Below are 26,571 nucleotides of genomic sequence, written 5' to 3'. Positions count from 1 at the left end.
TTGGGTTCTACTACTCGATCACTTAGTAGAAGAGGTAGACGATGAGCGGCACACTACGACGGATTCCACACGATAGAGACTTTCAAACTCCCACTCTCGAGAGCCCTCATTCCTCACTCCAAATATTCAAACTTCCCTCCCTTCTCTTCCGGTTTGTTTCTTCTTTTAAACCTTAACTTCTCCCGACAGAACTGAAAGTAGTTTAGCTGTGGTTCCCCAACCTCCTTAACCGACTCAACCGCCGACTTCCCCTTATCTTCTCTATTATTTCTTTTTTGATATTGCAGCATAATTGGAGGCCTATCAAAAGCCTTTTGTGACTCTGATTAGGCTAAAGATGCATCTGATCGTTGCTCCACTTCTAGGTTTGTTGCCTTCATCAAAGCTAGCCTCAACTTTTGGTCTTCTAAAAAGCAACTTTGTATCTCGCTCATCCACAGAAGCAAAATATTGTTCACTTGCCACAACAACTGCAGATCTTTATTGGATAAGACAACTCCTTTGCAATCTTCATGTTCCATTGCATACTCCTCCACATGATAATGTTTCTGCAATATCTCTAAATGATAATCCTTCTTCCATGCTTGGATCAAACATATTGAAATTGACTATCATTTTGTTCGTGAAAAGGTGGTTTACAAAAATATCTCTGTTGGTTTCATTTCTTCCAAAGATCAACTTGTAGATCTTCTTACAGAGCCTTTGTCAACTTACGATTTCTTATTTCTTTGGGGAAAAAATTCTAACTTCTCTATAATCTTCCGTTGAGGGGAGGGTATTAGAGAATATTCTAACATTATTATTCATTGTCAAATATCTCTCCATGATCACCTCCTTGTCTTATGCCCTTAAATTATACCTCTAATTGTAAATTTGATTTAGTTATATTTTTACGAATAAGTTTACTTTCAATGTATATAAATAACAGTATTGTAAATCAAAGAAATTATCAAGTTTATTATATTCATCAATACCTTCTCTCCCTAGTTGTTGCATATATATATATATATATAAAAGAAGTTTAGATACTAAAGAAAATTTTAAGATTTCAAGGACCAAAGTAAATAAATTTAAAAGTCCAAGGACCAAAGTAAACAAATTTAAAAGTTCAAGGACCACAATAGCTATTAACTTGAAAGTTTTAAAGAACTAAATGAGATTTAAACCTAATGGTAATTACTCATTTATATATTTTTGCTAATTTTTTTTTGCACTATTATTTTAGTTATATTTCATATAAAATATACTAGATTCAAGGTTTGTACGGGTCAAGTTTCCTATAGATTTGAAAATATATTCCATAGCATTTTGTGGAACTAACAAACGTTTTAATTATGGAGTAGATAATTCATGTAGGGGATTGTTTGATTGTTTGACTGGGTGAGGTGAAATTATAGCGGCCGTGTGGAGTATGGGCTTTCAAAAAACTCGAACTTATTAAATATGACAACTCTAATCAAAATTATAAGACAAAAATTCAAGGTGAAATTGGTTGAACCAACTTATCAAAAATTTTAATTACGCTTTCATTATGGTAGGAATTAGGTTCAAGCTTTTTCTAGTCCCTTCTCATCAATGGATTTTTAACATATACAAAGGAGTGTGATTCGTTCGATAAATTCCTACCACTCTATCTATCTTTGAGATGTTTGGATTTTTCAAAACTTCATGGACATGAAGAAGAGAAATACTATCCCCATTCGGATCAAGACATAACTTTTCTCAAGAACCAAATCGGTTTAATTCCGTTCTCGAGTTCAGGAGAAAAGTTTTAAGTTGAATCCAAAATTGAACCTAACTGATGTAAATATAATTTTAGTGTTTCTCGTATCTTTTCTCCTTATTTTCATAATTCATTGTCTTTCTCTCTCACCCGCTCTTCACTTTTACCTCACCATCTCTTTCATTGAACCCGCTTCACCTATGCCATAGCCCTTTGTTTGTCACCCCCTCTCTGGAAAATCATCAAAATATGGTACCTTCGTTAAATTAGGCCCCGTTTAGTAACTACTTTGTATTTTATTTTTTATTTTTTATTTTTTAAATTAAGTCTATGAACAATATTTCTACCTCCAAATTTCCTCATTTGTTATCTATTTTTCACCAATGATTTAAAAACCAAGCCAAATTTTAAAAACTAAAAAAATAGCTTTCAAAAAGTTGTTTTTGATTTTAAAATTTGGCTAAGAATTCAACTATTGTACTTAAAAATAATGCAAATCATTATAAGAAAGGTGGATGAAATAAGTTTAATTTTAAAAAGCAAAAATAAAAACAAAATTGTTACCTACACCTTAATATTCAAGGTTTCGTTTTGTTGATGGAAGCCTAATATTAAACTTCAATACAATTTCTATTTTGGATAAAGTGATATGATCATATATTCAATTGGATTAAAATTAAATGTTGATAATGGAATACATCCCAACAAGTACACTTTTAGTACTCATTTGACAAATCCAAATTTAATTTAACCATAATTATATTTTGCCATAATTTGTAATAATTGCTCAATTGACCGTCAAATCAGATCACTTCATATACATACATATATATATTCTCTATTTTAGTAAACTCTAATGAAGATCTTAATTTCGACTTTTCTTGACTATTTACCACAACACCCAAGTCAAATCGCCTGTAAGTGTACTTAATCATTGATTTGTAATTTGTTAAATTAAACTAATTCTGGTATATATAATCTCATTTAAATTATATCTCATGGAATATCATGCAAATATATTCTAATAACAACTTTTTAATTGTAAAATCTTAAATTTGTTGTAGCAATGGTAACGACTAAAAATAACAATAATTCAAAATGTGAGAAACATAATTTTTTTTAAAAAAAAAAAAGAAAAAGAAAAAGTAAAGGTCCAAAAATAAATAAACTAAAAGACCAAATAGTCAAAATAGCTAGAAAATAGACATGGACATTGAAAAATCTCATTAATTCATTCATACATGTCATTAATTAGACGACGGGAGAAATTGACTACCTTAATAAAATTCTAGTTGTTCTTATCACATGCCCATAATTTTAAGATACGTTGAATTAAACAAAATATATAGTGTTACGATCGGATCCATCACAATACTTTGTTCGAGTTAAATAGTCAAATCACTTTTATTTATAGTTGTTATTCAATCCTACTCTCAAAGAGAGTCGTAAATTTCTAATCTAATTAAGCTTTAAGTGAAATTAGTAATAAAGAGGAGTATAGTTTAGGTAATTAGGATAATAGGATATACATTATTAGGTATAAATATAGAAACTAGGTAAACAAAACTTCTCCCGGGAGTACAAATTAAATAAAATTGACCACTAATACTCAAAAGTAATGGGCTCTTAATTACTCACAAAATTCTCTCAATCAAATGACTCCCTTGTTATACCATAATGTACAGACACAAAGTTTATATGTATTTATTTATTTATCTATCTTTCCAAAAGAGAATATTTTACCCTTTTGTTTTACTTTTTTTTTATATAATTTTTTAAAACGGCCGTACTTTTATAAAAAGATATAAAAGCATACGGAGATTGGAAGAAATTATTTTTTTAAAATTTTTTCCTCCCCCCTTTTATCCTTAGGCGCTTGACTTGGCACCAAGGGAATAAAAAACCCGATAATGCCCCTACTTTACACGTCAATTTAATTAAGGAGTATCAAATCGAGTAACTCCATAACGACATGTCGGCATCGAAATCCATAGAATTAGCCCCATAGTCGTCATTGTCGTTCCCCACACAATTCGGCGGCGGCAACAGCATTGCCTCCGCCATGTCCGCCAACAACCCCGGCATCCCAAACACCGCTTCCTCGTCCAAATAAAACATCCCTTCCTCCTCCTCCTCCTCCTCCGCCGCCGCCGTCGCGCCGGCAGCGGCGGTCCTCGATTCATCCTCCGGCGGGCGGAAGGCCTCTGCAGCCTGGGCTGCAGCCCTCTGAATGTCCTTGGGATCGACAGTAGCCGGAATGGGAAGAGTGGAGGCAGAATCAGCAAAATTAAGACAAGCGGAGCGCCCACGGAGGGCGATGGCGGCGACATCGTGAGCGCGAGCAGCCATGTCAGCAGTGGGGAAAGTTCCAAGCCAAATCCTAGTCTTCTTATTGGGCTCTCTGACTTCACAGACCCACTTGCCGGAGTTACGCCGTCGCACACCACGGTAGATAGGGTGACGAGTTTCCTTAAACTTCTTTCTACCGGCTCTTTTCTTCGGGTATCGGGACGCCAAAAGAAGCTCCTCGTCGGAGTGATTGGTACGGTGGCAGGATGTAGAAAGTTCATCGGAAAAATCCATATATGTGGGGAGTTAGTTACGAGTGTTGGTTTTGTGTGTGTGTATATATAAGTTTTTTTTAAGGTTTTGTGGGACAGAGAGAAAGGGTTTTAGGGGTTTATTTATAAGAAGGAATTGGAACACGGAATTTGGGATGGAGGAGGATGAGGATACAGGCTGTTAAATTGATGCAACGGTTTTAATTTTATATTTCGTTTTTAAGGAAAATTAGGGTTGGTTTATAGTTAGTTTTAAGTTGAGCAAGTTGAGGTGACACGTGTCCCATCTTCACTGGGGATTGAAAGGGAATGAATGTATGAGCTGGCACTGAGAGAGACAGACAGACATGTTCAGGAAACCGATGCACTAAGTCCCCGGTTTTCCTTTTTGCTGTCACGCCCACACTTTCTACTACTCTTCCTTGTCACTTATATTTCATTTCTTTTTGCACTCTAACACCGTTCAGCTTGGAATTAATTATTATAATTGGTAGATTATGAGTATAGATTATTTTAATTTGGATTATAATAATTTGTATTTGAATGGTAAACTATTTTTATTTGATTAGAAAATAATAAATAATGTAGTAAAGTAGAAAATAGAGGAGGGATGACAAATAGTAAACATTATAGCAAAAAGAATTTTGAAATAGTATTTACTATATTTAATTATAAGTTATAAATAATTATATATACCTATATTATATTTGGTGTCCTAAACATAGAGTCAACTATAATAACTCACTCCACCAACTTCTAATTGGTGCTCCAAACAGCCCCTAGTTTGTTTATTATAGTTCGTGATTATTATAATTTATGGATCGTAATAGTCTATAAATTATAATAGGTTGTATTTGAAATGTAAATTATTATAATAGTCTATGTTTGATTTGAGTAAAAAATAATAAATTCTGTAATAAAAAGGGAAAGAGAAGATGAGTAGAAAACAGTAAACACTGTAACAAAGAAAAACTTGAAATAGTATAATACTGTAGTTAATGTAGGTTATAATAATTAGAAACACTAACTATTATAATTGGATTCTCAAACATAGAGTGAGCTATAATAACCTACTCCTCCTACTTTAAGTTGGGGCTCAAGCGCCTCCCAAATTAATAGTAAATATGAGCATAAGCTTAACTAGTAGAAACTTATACTTCGATCTCTCAACGTTATATGTCGTCAAAAAAGAAACTTTTAAATTAATAAACAAATATTCTAGACTTAAAATGTTTGTTGTTATTCTTTTTTCATATGTTTCATTGATTCCTTTTTACTATACGATGGAATATCAATTTATTTCTTATGCCTATATTAAAACTATGAACGTATGAGTGAAAGTGTATACATGTCAACAAAAATTTAATTATTTTGGTAAAAACATATATATTCATGACTCCTTTTCGTCTCCTTCGCACACCTCCTAAACTTCTCTTCTTATCCTACTCGATCTTCCCTTTTTTGTTTTTCTTTTTGGCCATAGGTTCACTTTGGTGTAGCTTTCGTCTCAAATATTCAAAGCTCTCAAAATAGTTGACCACAATGATACTTATAATATATATAAACTACAAGATTGTTATTTTATTTTATTTTAATTTATGTGATACCTGAAAGTTCATTATTGGAATGTAGATGTTATCAATGCTACCATTTTACCCCAAAAAAAAAAAAAAAAATGAAATGAAAATTTATTGGAAAAAAAGAAACTAGTACCAAATGCATTCACTACACCATAGTCTTGAAAATAATAGACGAAATAATCAAAAGGTCTTCTATTTTGCTATAGAATATCTAGCTCGTTGGTATTTAAAGTGACCATAAAGTGTCAAGAATGTATATATCATAGTGTCTTCTGGAGGTGAAAATGAACTTGAACATGCCCTAGACAAGCCTAATGCACATTAACATATTACTGTAGCCACAAAAATGTGAAAGTAAATTCAAGGTCAAAATGAAGTTAAATGTACGCCTAAGTAAGCCCAATTAATCCAACCTAAGAAAAATTCTTAAGTGCCTAGTGTGTACTCTCAAAACCTACCAAATGGTTAACAAGTGTTGAAATGTTTTTACTAAACTAACTTTCAACATTTCGAAATTCATCTAGCTAATAATATATATGACAAAAATCACAAAATAGGTTTAAAATCTAACTTTAATCACATACAAGATGTTTAAAATCAAACTAATCACACATCTAGATTCAATTTTCACATAAATATATTATTGGTTCAACATAATCATATAATAACCTCCGAATCAAATTTTAATCACACAAATAATCTTTAGATCATGGTTAATGAAATAAATAGATTTTTAAATCACATTTTATAAATTCACAATAAATTAAACATTACAATAATCTTAGTGTAATTAAACAAAATCAGCTCTAAATCAAACTTCAATCACATAAATAGCCTCGTAGATACAACTTATTCAAACAACTAAGCTGCCCAACTTGAACACATCATAGATTCACAATCAAACTTTAATAATTCTTTGACCAAATCATGACTTTTAAATCAAACTTCAATCAGATAATGACCTCTAAATACATTTTAATCACACAGATATTCTTTACATTACGTGTTGAATTAAACACATAATATACTAAAAAATCAATTATTTTTTAACTGCAAAAGGCCCAATAACAAAAGAATCATAGTACAGGAATTATGAGACAAAATTCAAGAGCTCAAAATCTTGTGGACTTCTACCTTGTGTCTTGCAATGTCGTACAGGTACATGCTGGAGATTGCTAGGTGAAAGACGCACTATTTAACATTAATTGCTAGACTATGCATTCTCAAAAGAAAATTTATTATTCGCATTTTTAGCAAAATTCTACGCATCACGATTTTATCGAGAAAAATATATTTTTTTTCTAAATTTTGAATTTCTATTTGAGTTTTAAGTTTCAAAATGTTCTACATTTAGTACGTTTAATTTCAATTTAGTCTTTAAATTTTAAAATATCACAATTTTACACTTGAGATTTGAGTACTATTTCAATTTGATCCATAGTGGTTTTAAGATTTTACTTTTTTTAACTTCAATTTTTCATTAAATACTCACTCCTAATCATTGACGTCAATGTCCTTAATTAATTTTAAATAATTATGAAGTGGAAATTTCAATTTATGTTTAAACATGATGAAAAATAGTGAAACTTAACTAATTATAATTATATTAATTATTTTAAATTTATTAACTTACATTAATTCTAAAGATGAAAAATTGGTATTTAGTGAAAAATTGAGATTAAAAGTATAAATCTTGAAATATAGAGACCAAATTGAAGCAAAACTCAAATGTCAAGAGTAAAATTGTAAAATCTTGAAACTTAAGACTAAATTGAAACTAAACTCAAAACTTAAGGAAAAAATATGTAACATTTTGAAATCGAGAAACCAAATAGAAACTAGACCCAAAACTTAGGGACCAAAAGGATATTTTTCCTAATTTCATTTAAACAACTTACGGTAATATAATCTATACGATATTAAAGGGCAATAAGGGGAGAATCTTTCTCTTCCCTTGTTGCCCCTAAAGCTTTTGTGAATTCCTATTTTGTCCTCATAACCCTTCAATAATGTTTGTACTAATTCCTTAAACAAACACATCTCCTGGAAAAAGGATATCACACATTTTCGACTTGATGCATTACTTCACATCATAACTAAATTTCATATAAGCACATCCCTTCACATTATAACTACAAAATCTATAGACATATCTATTCATGTTGTAGCTACCAATTTTTCATAGTAATGCAAATTTTTTTGTTATTCTTTGGCTTTATTTCCATTTTTAAAGTGTCATATGATAGAAATAATTCTAGAATGATAGTATAGAAGTTTTCATTATCCATTTTAAGATAGTCGCATCCTCCTCTATATCTTCGTTTTATTGATTTTTTTTCCAGTAGATTTTTGTTGTCACCGCCACCCAGGTCCCAAATCTCTAATTAGATGGTGAAGTTTCTATAGAAACTCTCTAGGGATCTTCCATTCATAATGTATATTAGTGAGTCTATTCTCTCTAAACTTTTTTCTTTTTAAGAAAGAGAATAGAGGATATTAAGTAAAAACGATTGGAAAGATGGAAAGATTTGAGAAGATATTTTCTATATATTATTACATCAAATTTGAAGACGGCTAATATAAAGAAACATAAATACAAATACCTAAAATAAAAAGGAAAGATACACATGTCAAGATGACACTGGACAATAATTAATAATCAAATAAAAGAAATCAAATAGTACATAGTTAACCACGAAATAGGGTAGAAAAGCAAGTTTAATACTATGATTTTACATTTAGTTTGGATTGATAAAATACATAGGGTTGGGGGGTTAAAATAATTTTCTTTTTAAATTTTGATATAGTAAGGGGGGTTATGAGAAATCGAGCAAAATCTTTTATCTTCCTATTTTGTTATTCATTTTAAAATAAATATGTATTAGATCTTAATTTAAATTGTTTATACGTTTTCTTCTTATAAATGTATGTTGTTTTAATTTTTAATTTTTTATATTACATGTATTCTCTTTAAGAAGAATACAGAACAAAAGGCATCCTTTGGTAGCAGAGAGGTGTACGGTATTGTGGTGTTTTTTCTTTCTTTCTTTTTTTCCCCTAATTTTAGACCTTTTCGATAAACATAGTAAACTTTTGTATTTTTTCTTCAAGATCAATAAATTTAATTGTCAACTCGTGCACACTTTTTAATCAAATTTATAAAATATATTCTTTTTTTCTTTTGTCTTTAGAAATGATTCTCTTTCGGTCTGTGTGGTACTTTATGCGATGATGAGTATGTTATGTGAGGACAAAAATTACATAAAAGCTTTTTTGGTGAAGAAGTTTTACAAAACTTAGTATTGCATTTACATGGCTTGAAAGTGAAATTAGAATGCACACATTATGAGGTTGTAAGTTATTACTAATCCTAATTTTCTTTTAAATGTGATCATATACTTCACACAACCATTCAATTTATATATATATTTATAAGTCACATTTTTAAGAAAGATGTAAAAAATTAAGAAGAAATAGGTTTAATTTCAAAAATCACAAACAAAAAAATGAAATGGCTATCAGAGACTAGAGAGGCTTTAGTCTTTGGTTTTGTATCTTTGAAAATTAAATTTATAAAAACTTCAAACTCTTATACTCATGTGAATATATTTTAAAGAAATTATTATAGAAGAAAAAAGAAAGAGAAAAAAAGATTAAAAATGAAATAGTTATGGTTGTTTGTGTATTTTTTCTTTATATTTTATTGTTTTATTTTGTAGATACCGAAAGAAAAAAAAAAAAAAGGTAAAAAGAAGGATTTAGAAGAAAAAGAGGAAGGATGGGAGAAGATTCGGAAAACGTGAAAGAAGGGATGGGGGAAGAAAGTTGGAGAGTGGTGTGAGGTGGAGAGTAAGACAAATTAATATCTTTTACATGTGACGTCACACAATTCTGTTTGGCAACACGGTTACAGTACGTCGCTACCGTCCCTTCCTAGGTTTTCCCGCGGAAACGCGTGGACCACGTGCTCTATTTTTCCACCTCCTCTCATTTTCATTCTCTCTCTCTTTTTATGTCACCTTAAACAGGCATCCTGATCATATAAAATACATTATGTCATTAGGAAAATAAATCCAATATCCATGTTCATCGATCTTTTTAAAACAGTTATATAAATTAAATAATTATAACAATAATACTTAATTAACAAATAGGTAACTCTTAATTATTAATATTTATATTCATTTATATTAGTAAAATTTGGTTGCTTTATATGTTGTTAATTAATACGATGAATTTCGTATTATAATTTTCCTCTTCTTATATGAGTGATGATATCATAAAATTAAACAAGGACGAATAAGAAAGTGCAAAGAAAAATGAGTCAATTTATTTACAAATATAGCAAAATATCACTATCTATCACGGTCGATTACTAATAGACAATGACATTTTACTTTATTTTAAAATATTTTTTAATAATTTTACCATTTAAAACCATTATCATCTATATATATATATATATATATATAGAGGTTGGATTATTGAAATTTAGATTTGAAATTATTTAGGGAATAAGTAAAACTAATAAAAAGAGAGAGAGAGAGAATTGAAGGGTAAAAAGTTGACATTTTAAAAAAGTTTTTAGTTGATGTGGGTAGCTAATAATATACAGCGAGGCACTAAAAGGAAATGAGGCTTGTGATGAAAGTGAGCTCTCGTCACTTTGCCAAAGAAAAAGTGAGCTTGTCCAAATTCATCCAACTTCATTATTATATATCATTATTTTTCATTTTACGAACATTAAACTTTCCTTCTGTATTAATCTTGTTACCTTTTTGTTAAATATTCAATTCAAAATTTTCTATCCTTTGATGAAATTATAATATCACAACCAATTGAACTCGGGTTGCTAGTAGCTTTGAACATTTTAGTTTAGACACATTTTGCTTGCTTTTGACTTTGTGGTTGTTTGGATTTTTTTTAGCTTACTCCTTAATATTTGTTATCTAAATTTAGTGTAATTTTGTTAGCTGATTAATTGATTTTTGTAATTTTACTATGAGAAGATATTAATTTCTAATATTCAATTCCCAAATTGACCTAAAGTACTTAGATAGAAACAAATAAAATCCCTTTTAGATTAGAATATTTCTTGACATCCAAACTACCAAGTTGGTTGTTTGAATAAAGAGATATGGCATAAAGGGATGCTTCCTCAAAGGCTCAAGTTGGTCATGTCCATATCTCACTTCATGTTTTCATTTCCATGATGAAAAACATGTTTTTTTTTTTTTGTTTTGTATTATTTTGTCATTATTGTGTTATTTTTAATAATGGAATCAAATTTAGATGGAAGAGAAAACGTGTTGTACTATATAGAATCTATTTTGATTTATGAAACAGTGTAGTTGATATGACAATATTTTGGTGTATATTATTCGTTTTATATTATAGAAAAAATATATATTAATTTATATTAAAACTAATATATGATTTTTTTAATCATTAAAATGTCTCATTTTTAAAGTTTTAGAAATATAAACGCCATAAGGTCCATAAATTAATTGAATGTCATTAACCAAAACAATCCAAAACTTTTAAAACGTGTTCTATCTATAGACTATAATTCATATAAATATCATTGAATTACTAATGTGTGCTAACATTCATTATATTAGGTTAACCTTTGAATTATATGTTTCGTGTTTCCTCTAAAAAGTTGTAGGTATGAAACTTAATTTAAAATGTTACCTAAAATTCTAAAAGAAAACAATTGGTATGTTTCAATATTTAAAAATAGTTATAAACAAAATATTACAATATATATATATATATATAGCAACAGTGTCGGTGATTGGGTTCAATGACAGAAATTAATATATTTTTTATATGATCATTATTTATTCACATAAATTGAGAAGGAACTTGGATATTGTTGATAAACCATTATCCTAGTTAATGATTCATAATCTGTCATAATTATCGTTCGTATAAATAGTAGTAATTATCATTTTTCAAGAAAATAAAAAATAAAAAAATAACCGTAGTTATCGATTTGACGTGTGTTTTAGCTCCTACAACATGCACAATATATTTTTGGTTGGCTTTGTTTTATATACTATATATTTATATATTATCGAAAAGGGTTATTTGATAGTTATATGGATATATGAGATCATTTTAATTATAAAGGTTAAACAAGTTGTAACCACCATATTTTTTCTTTATTTTATTGACATTAAATTCTTAATTAATGTTATAGTTTATTTTGGATCGAAAGGTATAAAAGGCATTTAAAAATGATAAGATCAAGAAGAAGTAATACATGCCAAAAGTGTCAACTAAAGACGAAAATAGACCTAAGAAAGGGGGTTGGTCTGAGCTTGGCTCAAGCCAATGACCTCAACCTTAGCCTTGAAATGTGTAACGAGACATGTTTTATGCATGCCCTAGCAAAAAGTAGCATTTTAGGCCCAAGATATAGCTTAAGGAAGATGCTCGACCTCGGACCCGAGGTTGAGACGAACCCTAGCCAAACATGAAACCAGGCTCACCCCTTGACCTAATCAATTATCTAATTATTCTTAAGCGACTTGAAAATCCTAGAGAACACTCTAGGTCAACTTTCTTTATAAATACATCATCATAACTTTATGTAAGGTAACTTGAATCCTACCTTCAAACTCTCTAACTTCCACATTCTGCATCGAAGTGTATGCGACAAGCACCATATTGAGTGCAGGTCTTTTCTTTTGCATGCCACCTTCTTCTCCCATTCAAACAATTTACTATTGATCTCACGTGAATGTCAAGTACAATTTTATTAAATTATTCACGTTTTTAACACTTTTCAATTATTTAAATATTTATTTTATTTAATCTTTAATAATACACATATATAATTTTCCTCAAATTCGTTATAAAACACGTGCAATTTATGTGGAGTTACAATCGAAAAAAGAAGAGTGATGATTGAAGAATGATTCTTTGATATCATTTAACATGTGTGTGGCATTGGAATAACCATAATTATGTTTTTAACTATAAAATGACTAATAATAGTGATATGGCAAAAGAGTCACCAATTTTTGAAATAATAAAAAGGAAATAAAATTGGAAAATGTCTCCTTAAAGTGGAAAAGGAAGAAACATATTGAGAGTGGGAGGGAGATGGATTCCTCAAAAGTAAAAAAGAAAAAGAAAAAAAAGAGGCAGTGTGAGATTGAGATTGATGAGCTGAGACCAAGTCCCTAAAAAGAAAATGTCAAATAGACACGTGTTGGAATAAGAAGAAGCGGTCATTTTCAAAGGAACAACTGGGTGTACGCTTATCCAATCCCATCCCAATATGGTCTCACGCGCAAAAGAAAAAAGAAATAAAATAAAATAAACTGTAACTGACAGTTACACACCCAACAGATTCAACCATATCCAAACCGAACCCACCTTCCTGTTTACTTCATTCCTTTCGCTTTCAACTATTTTTTTATTTATTCATTTACTTATTTATTATTTTTTAAAATCTAATTACCAAAATCAACATACTTCAAGATAGTATTTGTAACATTAGTGCATCAATTGTTCATCTACTTGTACTTATTAGGTTTTTAATTTAATAGATACAGTCAAATTTAAAATTTAAAAAACAAATTTAAATTAATAAAAATTTATGTTTATATCTCTACATTATCATTTTCATTACTTTTTTTTTTTCTTTTCAATATTTCTTTTCAACCTCATCTAATGATAATTTTGTTCTTATTATTATTCTTTTAAATTATGAGGTTTCATATCTAACTACTTTTGTAGAGTAGTTTTCGCATTTCCCTTGAATTATAAGCCATTTTTTTTTCATTAAAAAATCAATGTTTGAAAAAAAATTATAGTCTTTTTTCTGTTTTTTTTAAGAAGTTTTCAAATTCTTTTTTTAGAAAGTAGATAAAAAAGAAAAAAAGTATTTAAAACTTTCTTTGTTGGGAGGGTTTGTCACTTTGATCTTTGAATTAATAATTACGTATCAATTTAAATTAGGAACTTTTTAAGTGTATTTATTTGCACCCTTATATCATTACATCTTTTCTTTAAAAGAAAAAAAAAATATCATGTGAAACTTACAACTTTGTTAATTAAACTCCTAAAACTTTCATAATTAAATAAATTTAGATAACTTTCAACTAAAATTTCTTTTGAAAATTGTCAATACACAAATCATAATATTCTATTTTATTAATTCAACATTTGAAGATGTCCTACACACGAGTAAGTATTAAATGCATGGTAGATTTCAAATATAGTCTTAATGAAGAGTCTAAATTGATTTACTTATCATAATTTAGATGTTTAATTTAAAGCAATATATGTTTAGTGTGATATTTTTCATATTAAGTCTGAAGAAGGGTATAAATTGATACATTTAAGAAAATTATAAGTTTAAATTGATACAGCTCCCAAACTTTAAGGGTATAATTAAATTAATTTTTTTAAAAAAAGTCATAGACTAAAATAATATTTATAAGCTTAATTTTCAAAAATAGGAAACTTATATTTCAAGTGCGATATAACATAAGATGTTAATATTTTCCATTTTATTTGTTCACTCCTATGTTGGACTGCGAGGAACAAAATCGAATAGAATTGAGCTGGTTTGATTTGGTTCTGTTCAATTCGATTTGTTTCATATTTGATATGAATCAATCCAACCTGAACCAATTTCACCCCGGCTCCTAAGTTTTTAAATTTGAAAAATGATATACATAATTTTAGAATGGTTAAATTTTGTCCCTTCCCTATGAAAGCTTTAATTCTATCCGTGAAAATTTAAATATCCTATCATCATAAAATACTATCAATGTCTTAGTTATAGAAGTCCGTGAATTGAATTGAGTTGTATTAAAATATTTTTTAGACTCAATCCAATTGTTCCAGTCTTAAATTTTTTCAACCCAAACAATTTATATAAAATGCATGTTACCTATCATATTGAATAGACTTCATACTAAATAATATCTTTCAAATACATCAAACTTCACTATTATTCACAATTTATTGTTGTCTTACTTTCATAAAACACTCAGTCTAATTACAATTTAACTCTTCCATCTCATCTAATGTTTAAATAAATAAAAATAACAATAGTAATTTCCAATAATAAGACCACCATTTTTATGTATATATGTATACATGTGTATATGTGTATGTGTATGGTATATCTGTGTGTATGTATATATATGAATATTGTATATGTGTGTATGTTGTATCTTAGTCATTTTTTGTGTTTGATAAAATAAATTGAGATTAAATTTGTTAAAATCATTTTCAAGACCAGTTCTCTACTAGATTTTCATTGTAAAAGGATTTTCGTCGAATAGAGTAAGATCGCAGTTAAAATAGACTAAGAATAATATATACATATATATATAGGGGTAAAATGGGGAGAATTTCTTACATTCACATTTTTTCTTGTTCTTAAACATATACCTATTATAACCTTAGATTTAATTGGGTTTTTTTTTTTTTATGGAATTAGACTTAATAGTTAGTCATTGATTCAATTCCCACCTTTCGTGAATGGTTAGTTAATGATTCAAATTTCACCATTTCGTAAATTTTAGATTTAAATAGATGTAGAGTGGTTAAATAAATGAGATGATTTCTTTCTTCGTCATTCCTTCACCATCCTACAGTCACTCCCACGAGTTATTCATTATCCACCATGTTCTCATCCTAAACTCTATTGCTATTCTTCTCTTTTTCTTTGATACATGCCCCACTATCTTCCCCTCAATTTTGGACAAATTTAGTACATACAGTCTACCAACCTCTGCTTTCTCCATTTCGTTTCTCTCTAGGTACTTTTCATTTCCATTTGATATTTTTCATTCTTTTTTTCATTATTTGTGTTTGGATTAGTTTTCACGTTAACATCAAAAGGCAACATTGAGAATCCATTAATTTATTTCTCTATGTAAAGGTAATGTTGTCATTTCAACCTTAAATCTTCATGCATTTTTTTTTAATTTAGATTTTTATGAGTGAAACACTTAAATCTTAGAGGATTTAGATTGTGTTTGAGAGAAAATTTGATTTTTTTTTTGTTAGGGATAATTGCAAATATAGACATTAGACCCAAAGTATTAGCAGATATAATATAATGTAAAAAAATTACAAATATGGCCAAATTTAATTAGTCTATCAGTGATAGACTATATTATTAGTAGGAGTCTAGTAGTGATAGACCATATCATTGGTAAGAGCCTATGAATGATAGAAGTCTATCACTGATAAACTTGGCTATATTTGCAATTTTTTTTTAAATGATGTTATACACTTAGTTATTATTCTTAAAAATGCTACCAATTACAATTATTTTTTTTCTTCTTTTTTTTTTATGTTTGATTTTAATTAGATGGAGATTCATTTGATTATGGAAATTTATGAGAAAACCTTGAAACTCCATTAATCCATTATTTTTATTTTTATTTTTTTTATATTCACCACGTCAAAAGGAAGCCTTGAGAATTCATTAATTTATTTTTCTCCATGTAGAGGTATTGTTGTTATTTCAACTTTGAATCTTTATGCATAATTTCTTTTTAATTTTTAGATTTTTATCGAGTGAAAATCTAAAATCTTGTAATAATAAAGAAGAAGAAGGGGAGAAAACACAATGATTTTACGTGTAGAACCCCTTTAACAAATCAGAGTTGAAAAAAATGCTAAGGTGACTTGCCACAGAAACGTAGATATAGGGAATCATTAACAACAAATGTAACAACAAAATACCAACAGTAAGTAAGCAGTTAAAGAGATACAGAAGTTGGTAACTCAGTTCAATGAAATCCACCTACGTCTGGGAGACAGTGTGCTCGGGAAAGATAATCCACTAATATTAAAGACTTGATCAATTTACAACACAGTACTTATTTGTAATACACGACTACTATAACAACTCATGTAGAACTCAACTCATTGATCACCTAGGCTCCCCTAGATGTGAGACTCCCTCTCAAATGTACTAAGGCTCCTATCTGGAGTTAAGTAGGTGTCGTTAGTTCTACCTAACTCGAAACAAACAATATTTATAAAGCTCAAACAACAACCTAATTAACTCGTAGTTAAAGTGGAAGTAAGAGGTTGATCCACAGGAAATGTTATTTAATCTTTTCTTTAACCAAGCTTAACTATGAAAGCTATAAAATAGGGGTTTTTAATTAAAACAAGAAACATGCTAAAAATAAGAAGATAAAGGATAGTTGTAATCAAGTTTAGAACAATCTTGCTTCTAATCCAAGTTAGACGTTCATTGCAATTCTTATCATTGAATTCTACAAATTTAATTTACAATACAATTAAGCACGCAATTACTTACTTAATCTAAATTATACTAGTCTCTACAAAGGTGGACAACTAGCATAACCTAATCTAGAAAGCATCCTAATCAACAATTAAGGTAGGATAGCCCTAACCTTAATCTATTTACATGCTTCTAGCTCTATTGGGATCCTTAGCGGTCATATAGAAGAGAAAACACGCGCATTAAGTTCTAGGATTCAATTGCATCAATTAATTGTTAAGATAACTTACTCAATTAACCAAATTTTCTCTAAATCTAGTAATTAGTGTGTCATAGGATAGCCATTCAACACACAATCACTATTGCCTCTTGGAGATCTTGGCTAGACATAATATCAAACACATTAAAAGCAATGTATTCAATCATGAGTGAATGTGACAAAACCAAGCATCTAGGCTAAACATGCTCAAGATATAGATCATTTAACATGCTTCAAGAATTAAAATCAGGTTCAAGAATGCTCAAATTTAGATTGCTAATGATAAAGAAAAGTAGAAAACTAAAAAGAATTTGCAAGAACTCTTGAAATAGAAATTGAAGGAACTCTAATTATAGAGGACCTTTGAGCGGAAGCAGATTGTTCCAAACTCCATTGTGAAAGAACTCAAACATTTATAATCATACTAAACAGATTATGCATTAAAGATAAATTATAGCATGCTTTTGAATTAAATACAAAGGACGAGAGAAACAATACCTTTGAAGAACCTTTCTTCAAGTGTGTCCCTCGATCAAACTCGAACGCAATGATCTACTCGAACTCGATCTCCCTCGAACACTAGCAACGAGTAAAACTGAATCCTCAAACAGATCCGAATACTACCACAAGATTACCTTGGTATTCTCGGTGTGAGAATCCAAGAGTTGTGAGCTCTAACTTATTTTGGATTGAGGTAAGGATTAGAGTAAACGATCAAGTAAGCGACAAAAGTATCGTGTAGAAGATGGGAGCCTATCGCATAGACTCGATACTTGGTCGTTCATAAAAAAGTACTATTGTATAGTAAACTCAATCTTGTTGTTTAGTCACTCGATAGTCAATTATGTGTGACGTTTCTTAGAATGATTTGAAAACAATTTTTCACATATAATCCACTTAGCCATAAAATCATATAACCACCTACTAAGGTAGTTATTGGAGAAAAGGAAATTTAATTATCATATAGTTAATAAATTATAAATAAATACAATAACTAACTTATCATATTATATTTATAACCTATAGTTTTAATATTGCATCATATACAATACATAAACCATAGTTCTTTTTCTCTTTTTATGGCATTTAATATAAACCTCCAATCAAATAATAATGTATCAAATACATCATATCAATTATATCATATTAATTGAATTAATTGAATTATATCATATAACAATCAAATTTCCTCTTGTTAATTTGAACATTTCAAACTAACCCAGAAACTGATTCTCAACTTGAATTTATTGAGCTACCAAGGGAAACTTATGGACCTGTAGTTTGAAGCACCAATGGTACGTGAATAACTGACTAAACTCTTTAATCACATTATCCACCGTCCGTTAACTGTCGAGCACTACATTAAAGACCGACAGCTGCACTCTTCGCACTACAGATATATTTCTATATCCATTAGATATAACCAATCAACAGTATGATGACCCTTCACAAATCGCTCGTAAGTACAGCTGAGCCAAATTATCATTTTGCTCTTGTAGCTGCATCTAACTCCTTAAGTACAACTGATTCCTCTAATGAACAATAGATCATAGTCCTACTATGACTAAACCTCTCTCGGGCCAAAAGAGGGTATGACGCCGCCTTGTTCAAGCCTTGGAATCAGCCCTTAAGGGAGCAAATTATCTATTTACCCTTGCATTGGGGAATGAGTGAATTTCATCTTGTGTAGCTGAGTTTTCAGCTCCCCAATCAGACGAATCCCCAAAATGGTAGGCTTGTTGAGTCGGCAATCTGGCCACTCTCACCCATGCAAATCAAAGGACTGCTCTCATAGGCAAGAGTTCAATACTCACTCAGGATTAAGGTCATGTTACCTATTGTCATCCTAGTGAAATGAAAGTCTCAATTATGAACGACATTATATAACGAGACTAAACATGTCGTGGTTTAGTCTTATACAAACTCCTTTGTATAGAATATCCTCACTCGCATGTCTAGTACATGAATGATCAGGATCAAATCATTGTAGCACTTTACAACATTTGTCACACCTACAAAGCGGGCCACACTTGTAGTGTCATCGGGATAAGGCATCCCTCCTTATCCATATACTATAGACCCTTTAGGCCATCACTTAAAACACGATCTACTTGTATGTCTTCACATACATGTTTAAGTTACAACGATAACAATGGATCTTAATTTATTGGTTTGTGGTTAATGCAACTAAAATATCTCATATTTCATAGACTGAAGTGAATTATAAATCACAAAATATTTGTTTATACAAGTGTTTACAAACTACAGGACCCTACGAGATTTAAGGCATCAACACCAACAAAAACAAGATTCAATTACTTCATAAATCCATAGACAAATTTATGAAGAATTACAAGTTATTGATTACAAATAAAAAAGAAATCAAAATCTAACCTAGGTAGGAAACAAAATTACCATAGAGACTAATTGATACAGAGAGAAATTTCAGCCTCCATAGAAATCTTGCTTCCTCTCTTCAGCCAAAAATGAAAGAAAACTATCCTCCCTCTTTTTCAGCAAAAGTGAAAGAAAACTATTTATAGTTGCAAGGATAGCATTGAGACACATCGTTGATGCTTGGTTGCGCAAGGTGCGCACACAGGATGAATCGCATCAAAATTCGAAAAAAAAAGAACGAACGCAACGAGTTTTCTGTTTCCTACTCGATCCTCGATGCACGATGATAGATTACCCAATGCTCGATGTTGGATGTCCCTTACTTGATAGCTTATACTCGATGAAAAATGAATAAGAAGAAACTCGATGACTCGATGGTTGAATACTCGATGATATTTGCTGGTACTCGTTGGCTCGATAGTTGATTACTCGATAGCCTTTATTCGATGGTATCTAACAATATTCTACTAATTACTCGATGGTATTTTGGTGTTTACTCGATTCTCTTCAATTTGTTGATTTTCTTGGTTATTTTCGATCCTTTTGGCACAGTTTTTCCGTAATCACTTCTAAATGCCTCGGGGACCGTTTTACCTACAAAATTAGCAACTAAAGCAAATAATCAACACATATTTTGGGGGAATTAACATAGAAAATATACATCCTTGAAAGACCTAATTGCTCCCCCTAAATTTGGTAATATTAGTGTTGAACACTTCGACTTCCGGAAGTGTGTGAGACTCCTTTAAATGTTGCTATCTTCCCCTCAAGTCAAACTCTCTTCACTGATGAATCTTAGGATCCCCCAAGATGGAGAACTATTTCTCCAAAGCTGAGTTTTAGGCTGTTGGATTACAGAAACAAGTAGCGAAAGAAAAACAAGATCATTAAGAATTCCAATTCATTAATTTTTGCTTCAAATTCAACCTGCTCATAAACTAAAAAGAAAGTTTCAACACTAACCTTTGAAGTACCTCTTGAATCACGATCTTCAACTGCAATCTCCTTTTCCTTTGGTTGTGAACTACCATAAGGTCTTCCCTACTATTCTCTTGGAGTCTTAGACTTAGTTGTGGGACTCAAAATAAAATTGAATTAGGGAAAATGGAGGTGAAGAACTGGTTTTTCAGTAGTGTGAAGAACACCTCTTCAAACATTTTTTTCCAGCAAAATTCAACTAATTGCATGCCCAATTTCCACTTAGAACTAAAGTTTATATTGCATAACTTTCAAGCAACAAACCTTGTGAATGAATTCCAAATCAAGCTTGAGAATTTGAGCTGTAAAATTAGTGTACCATAAATGAGTTACTAGGTTGAAGAAGTGGGAAAATCTTACTTTGAGATTTTCTCATTTTCTTCATTTTTTATTTAATTTTGTAACTATTTACAAAATTAAATTTCAATATTAGTTTTTAATCTTAAAATTAAAACTGAAATTTAATCTTACAAAAATTAATACAAAATTATTTTTTTTCTAATAAAATTAATAATAAATAATTAATGAAATAATTTAATTAATTCTAATTAATTCAATATCAAATATTAAATTAATTCAACATTAATTCCACCACCATGAATCCCTATTCATAGATTTAATATTTAAATCATATTTAAATATTAACCAATTCTCCAATTCGTTTAATTCCAAAATTAAACGTGTATCACATATAATTACTAATTCCCTTAATTCGTATTTGAACTATTCAAATTAACTTATCACGCTATTCTAAGGTTTATCCATTTGTGAGCTAGTAGAGGGACCTAATGGACTTATAGATCATGGGCTCCAACGGTCTGAGATTAATTGGTTAAACTCTTTACACCAAATTAACCCCCATTCGTTAACTACCGGGTCACTCCACTAAAGCCCGTTGTTACACTCCTTTCACGGTAGATATATTGTGTCCATTCAATATAACCATGATTAGTAAGTTAACCTTTCACAGGTTATTCGTAATAACAGCTGGGTCAAAAGGCTGTTTTACCCCCAAGATTACCTTTTGTTCCTCAAGTCCCACTGATCCTCTAATAAATAATTGGTTTATGATCCAATCATTAAACCGAGTCTCTCTTGAGCCAATGAGAGGGTGGAGCCCCTTGTTCAAGACCCAAAGTTAGCAGTTAAGGGAACAATCTCTTTACTATCCCTGAAAGTGGGTAGGAGTGAATTCTATCTTGCACCTATGTCCCCACCTATCTACCCGATCCTACCCCTAAAATGGGAGACTTATTGAGCCGGCATTGTTAAGCCAACCCTCACCTATGCAATAAGGATAATCCCAAATAAATAGGAGTTCATAGTTAGCTCAGGATTAAGGTCAAGTTAACTAGGTTATCGTTTTGAAATAGTTAGTCTTAAACACTAAATAGTGTTATTAAGTAAGAGTGACTTATTTATTGGTCCAATCTTCCGCAAACTCATTGCATAGGACGCCCCCACTCCTTATGTCACTACATGTACGAATTAGGATCACTACGTATGTAGCATTTTACAACTCCTGGTAACAACTACAGAGTGGACCGCATCTCATAGTGTTACCAAAATAATGCACCTAATCTTATTCATATACTATAGATCATTTAGACTATTTACTCGAATATGATCCACTCGTATGTCTCCATATAAAGTTAAAGTGCTCATGTAATAGTCATGGATTTTTTAGTTTATTGGATTTATTTCTAAAACGAAATAAGTAATTCATATATTCAATACAACTTTATTGAATCAAACTTTGATAAGAACTTTATTGATTTACAAAATGAGTTTATTGTTTACAAACCACGAGTTTTATGATATAAAATCCAACATAGGCTCCCCCCAATATCGTGATTATCTTCAACATGTTGTGCTCAACGGATGAAGAACTTTCACAATAGAATATAGTGAGCAAAGAGCAAGAACACAATGATGCACAGATTGGCCACATAACTGAAAACTTCTTACTCAATTAATAAAAACGACAACCCTAAATTATTAGGATAATTCTTCTTTAATAATCGAATCCAATAAGGAAACAAATCCCCATTTGGAAAAGATAAGTAGTGCCTCAATAAAGGAAAACATTGGATGGAATGAATCAACCTGAATTTTCTCGATAAGGAAAAAAGTATTCTGCAAGAAAATAAACTGTAATCTTAAACAAATGTTATTTAAGACAACTGCAGAAACCAATGCCTTAGAGAAATGTAAAGCCAACCAATCAAATCTCCAGCAAGTTTCCCATTTGGCTGATATCTTTTTAAGGCAAAACAAATCAAACAACAAAACATGTAAGCTAAAGAACACCAAATAGACCATATCAGATAAGGAATTGTAGGACTATCATGCTGAACCAAAACTCATGGTATGTCCTAAAACTCGTGGTTTGTAAACAATGGAACTTATTTTGAAAAATTCAATAAGGTGTTATTGAATAGATGTTTTGCTTGATAGAAATCCAATAAACCTAAAAGTCCCTTGACTATTGGATGAGTACTTGAACTTTATGTGGAGACATAAAGGTGGATCAGGTTCGAGTAAATAGTCAAAATGATCTATAGTATATGAATAAGGTTGGATACCTTATTCTGGTAACACTGATGGATGCGGCCTCCTCTGTAGTTGTTATAAATAGTTGTAAAGTGCTATAAATGAAGTGATCCTAATTCGTTCATGTTGGGACATGAGAAGGGGGGGTATCCTTGTGTAAAAGGTTTTGTACAAGATCGGACTATGAAATAAGTCACTCTTACTTTATAACGTTGTTTACTGTTTAAAACTGACTATTTCAAAGCGATGACCTAGGTAATTTGACCTTAATTCTGAGATAACTATAAGCTCCTGTTTTTTTGGAATTATCCTTAGATTTTCATAGGTGAGGGTTGGCTCAACAATGCCGGCTCAATAACCTCCCATTTCAGGGGTAAGACTAGATAGATTGCTGAGGACATAGAGTGCAAGACGAAATTCACTCCTACCCGATTTGAGGGATAGTAGAGAGGTTGTTCCCTTAAGTGCTAATTCTGGGTCTTAAACAAGAGGCCCCGCCCTCTCATTGGCTCGAGAGGGACTCAATTTTGTTGATTGGATCACAAAAACAATTGTTCATTAGGGGATCAGTGAAGACTTAGGGAACAAGAGGATATTTCGGGGGTAAAACAGAGGTTCCACCCATCCATTATTACGAACAACCTATGAAGGGTTGACTTACTAATCATGGTTATATTGAGTGGACATAATATATCTACAGTGAAGGGAGTTCAACTATGGGCTTTAGTGGAGTGACCCATTAGTTAACGAATGGGGGTTACATCGGTCTAATGAGTTTAGTCGATTAATCTCGGATCGTTGGAGCCCATGATCTGTAGATCCACGAGGTCCCCCTACTAGCTCGAAAATGGATTAACTCTAGAGTAGCATGATAAGTTAATTTGAAACGTTCAACTTAGAACCAAACCGAATTGAAGAATACATATTTAAATATGATTTAAATATATGAAGATGGATTTGTGTAAAATTAATTTAATATTGAATATTAAATTAATTAGAATTATTTAAATTGTTTAAATAATTATTTATTAATTTCATTAGAAAATTAATTTATGAAATTAATTTGTATAATTAATAAATTTTGATTTTAAAAATCAAAAGTGATTTTAAAATCAATTTTGGATTTTGGTAATAAAAAAAAAACACAAAATAGAAAATGGATTTTTCCATCTCCATCTTCAAAGTAGCTCACAAAGAACCCATTATCTTCAAGCTTCATTTACTCCAAGCATGAGTTTCATCCCATGCAGCAAATCTCTGTGCATGATAGTCTGTAATATATTGAAGAGACTGGAGTAATTTTGAAGCAAGGTAACCAATAGAATTTTAGCTGAAAATTCGGGTAGAAGAAGGTGTTCTTCATTGGGTTGCTGCTGTGAGCATTCTCCCAGTTCCCTTTGATTCCAACTTATTTTAAGTCCCACAATTCAATCTAGAGCACCAAGAGAATAGTAAGGAAGATCTTGTGGTGGTTTGTACAAAGATTTGGAGGAATTTGTAGCTGAAAATCGAGATTTCAAAGGTTCTTCAAAGGTATGTCATGAAACCCGTTAAATTCTGCTTGAGCATGTTTTATTTCTACCAAAATTAATCCATTAGAGTGCTTATCGATCCTCGCTTTCGCTGCATGCTGGTACCATCTCAACAATTGGTATTAGAGCACCATATAAGCATTCAATTCAATTTAATTTTGGTTTGGTAGGTGTTTTATATGAAAAATATGAAGTTGCTGTACTGATATGATTTTTCCAGTTTTGGCTTTTAATTTCTCGTTTAAATTTGTAATTGGCTCTTGTTTGATGAGCTTATATGTCTTCCCAAGAGTCAGTAATTTATTTGGAGTCATTAGAGTTCAAATTAAGCTGTAATTTGAAGAAACAAGCGAAGAAGCCAAGTTGCAGATTCCAAAAAATCAGCCTCTGTTCATATCGTCGTTGAGCTTCAGTAGCTAACCGATCGTTTAATTTCATGCGTTAGACGATGTGAAGAAAAGCTAAACGATCGTGTAGCTTCGGGCGTTGATCGTAGAGGTGTTGTGTGCTAGATGATTGTGTACCTGTGGGAGCTACACGATGCATTGTATTGCTATGCAATGGCACTACACGATCATGTAGCTTCGCGTAAGAGTTAAGCGATAGTGCTAAATGATCGTTTACCTTTGATCGACAGCTAAGCGATACGTTGAGATGCTAAGCGATCGTTTACCTATGCACGATAGCTGAGCGATGCGTTGAGAGCTATGCGATAGCACTAAGCAATGCATTGAGATGCTAAGCGATCGTTTACCTATGCATGGTAGCTGAGAGATGGCGTCGAGAGCTATGCAATAGCACTAAGCGATCACTTACCTTGTGCGAACGCTAAACGATAAAGACGAGGCATTAAACGATGGCACTCAGAGATCGTGTAGTAATTGTCTGTGTTAAACGATGGAGTTGCACGATAGTGTTGAACACTAAGTGATCATGTAGCGTCCTCTGGCACTAGACGATGACACTATGTGATAGAAGGCAGAAACTACACGATCATATACCTTGTTCAGGTGCCATACATTGGGGCTAAACGATCAAGAAAACACTAAATGATCACCCTTAGCGAGTTTTTTAACATGAGAAGAGAAGTTGGTTCTCTTAAGGTGTAGTCCGATTCAGCCTCAAATGGTTTTTGGCTGGTCCAGTTCAGACGGTTCGGGTCCGGTTCCAGTGGTTTGGAACAGTTCGAGCGGTGTTAAAGCTGTTTTTGTAATAGTTAGGTTTTTTCTTGCTTGTTTTTGCCAAAACTAAAACCATATCAGTTTGTGTTTAATTATTTATGCATTGGGTGTATGTTATAATTAAATAAATCTTGTATGTGCATATAGTATGCCATTTAGATTTAAAATTCCACCGTAGGAAGCATACAACATGCATTGAAAGTATGTTATAATTTATTATAATATAGAGTATGGATGTTAGGGTTTCTTATATTCAATATAAGTGTTATATTAGATATTGAATGCCTTTGTGTATGTTGTGGATGTTTAGCATGTCTAAAGTTTTATAAGTTGTTATAAAATTGGGTTAAAACATTTAAAATCCATAACAAAGAACAGTTGTGTTCTCACGTAGGTTAACCACTTGTTTTAATAGTTAAAATAGGTCGTTAAACTTATAAAACTAGGGTTACAAACTCAACCGGTATATAATCATGTCGAAGACTGGGGGTATTTAAGTTGACGGTCTACGGAACACCTCCTACCTGGGGATTATGGCCGAATAATTGAGCGTTGGTAACCGGTTTTATGA

At 31.0% G+C, this 26,571-nt stretch overlaps 1 protein-coding gene across 1 annotated transcript; it reads right to left on the bottom strand.

Moving 5' to 3' along the window:
• Positions 1–3,353: 3,353 nt before the first annotated feature.
• LOC120092926 (dehydration-responsive element-binding protein 1D-like) lies at positions 3,354–4,478 on the bottom strand. Its single transcript, XM_039051169.1, has one exon. It carries the CDS (start codon positions 4,304–4,306, stop codon positions 3,671–3,673), a length of 636 nt encoding a protein of 211 aa, XP_038907097.1. The 5' UTR covers positions 4,307–4,478; the 3' UTR covers positions 3,354–3,670.
• Between the last annotated feature and the right edge of the window lie 22,093 nt (positions 4,479–26,571).

The sequence above is a fragment of the Benincasa hispida genome, chromosome 12, assembly GCF_009727055.1.
Source record: "Benincasa hispida cultivar B227 chromosome 12, ASM972705v1, whole genome shotgun sequence".
In the NCBI taxonomy this organism is placed as follows: Eukaryota; Viridiplantae; Streptophyta; class Magnoliopsida; order Cucurbitales; family Cucurbitaceae; genus Benincasa; species Benincasa hispida.
Note: the sequence above shows the minus strand (reverse complement) of the source record. Positions and strands in the feature narration are given on the sequence as shown.

Bases quoted from the DNA above. Each gene is read 5' to 3' on its own strand.
- LOC120092926 (XM_039051169.1), bottom strand. From the start codon at position 4,306: ATGGATTTTTCCGATGAACTTTCTACATCCTGCCACCGTACCAATCAC.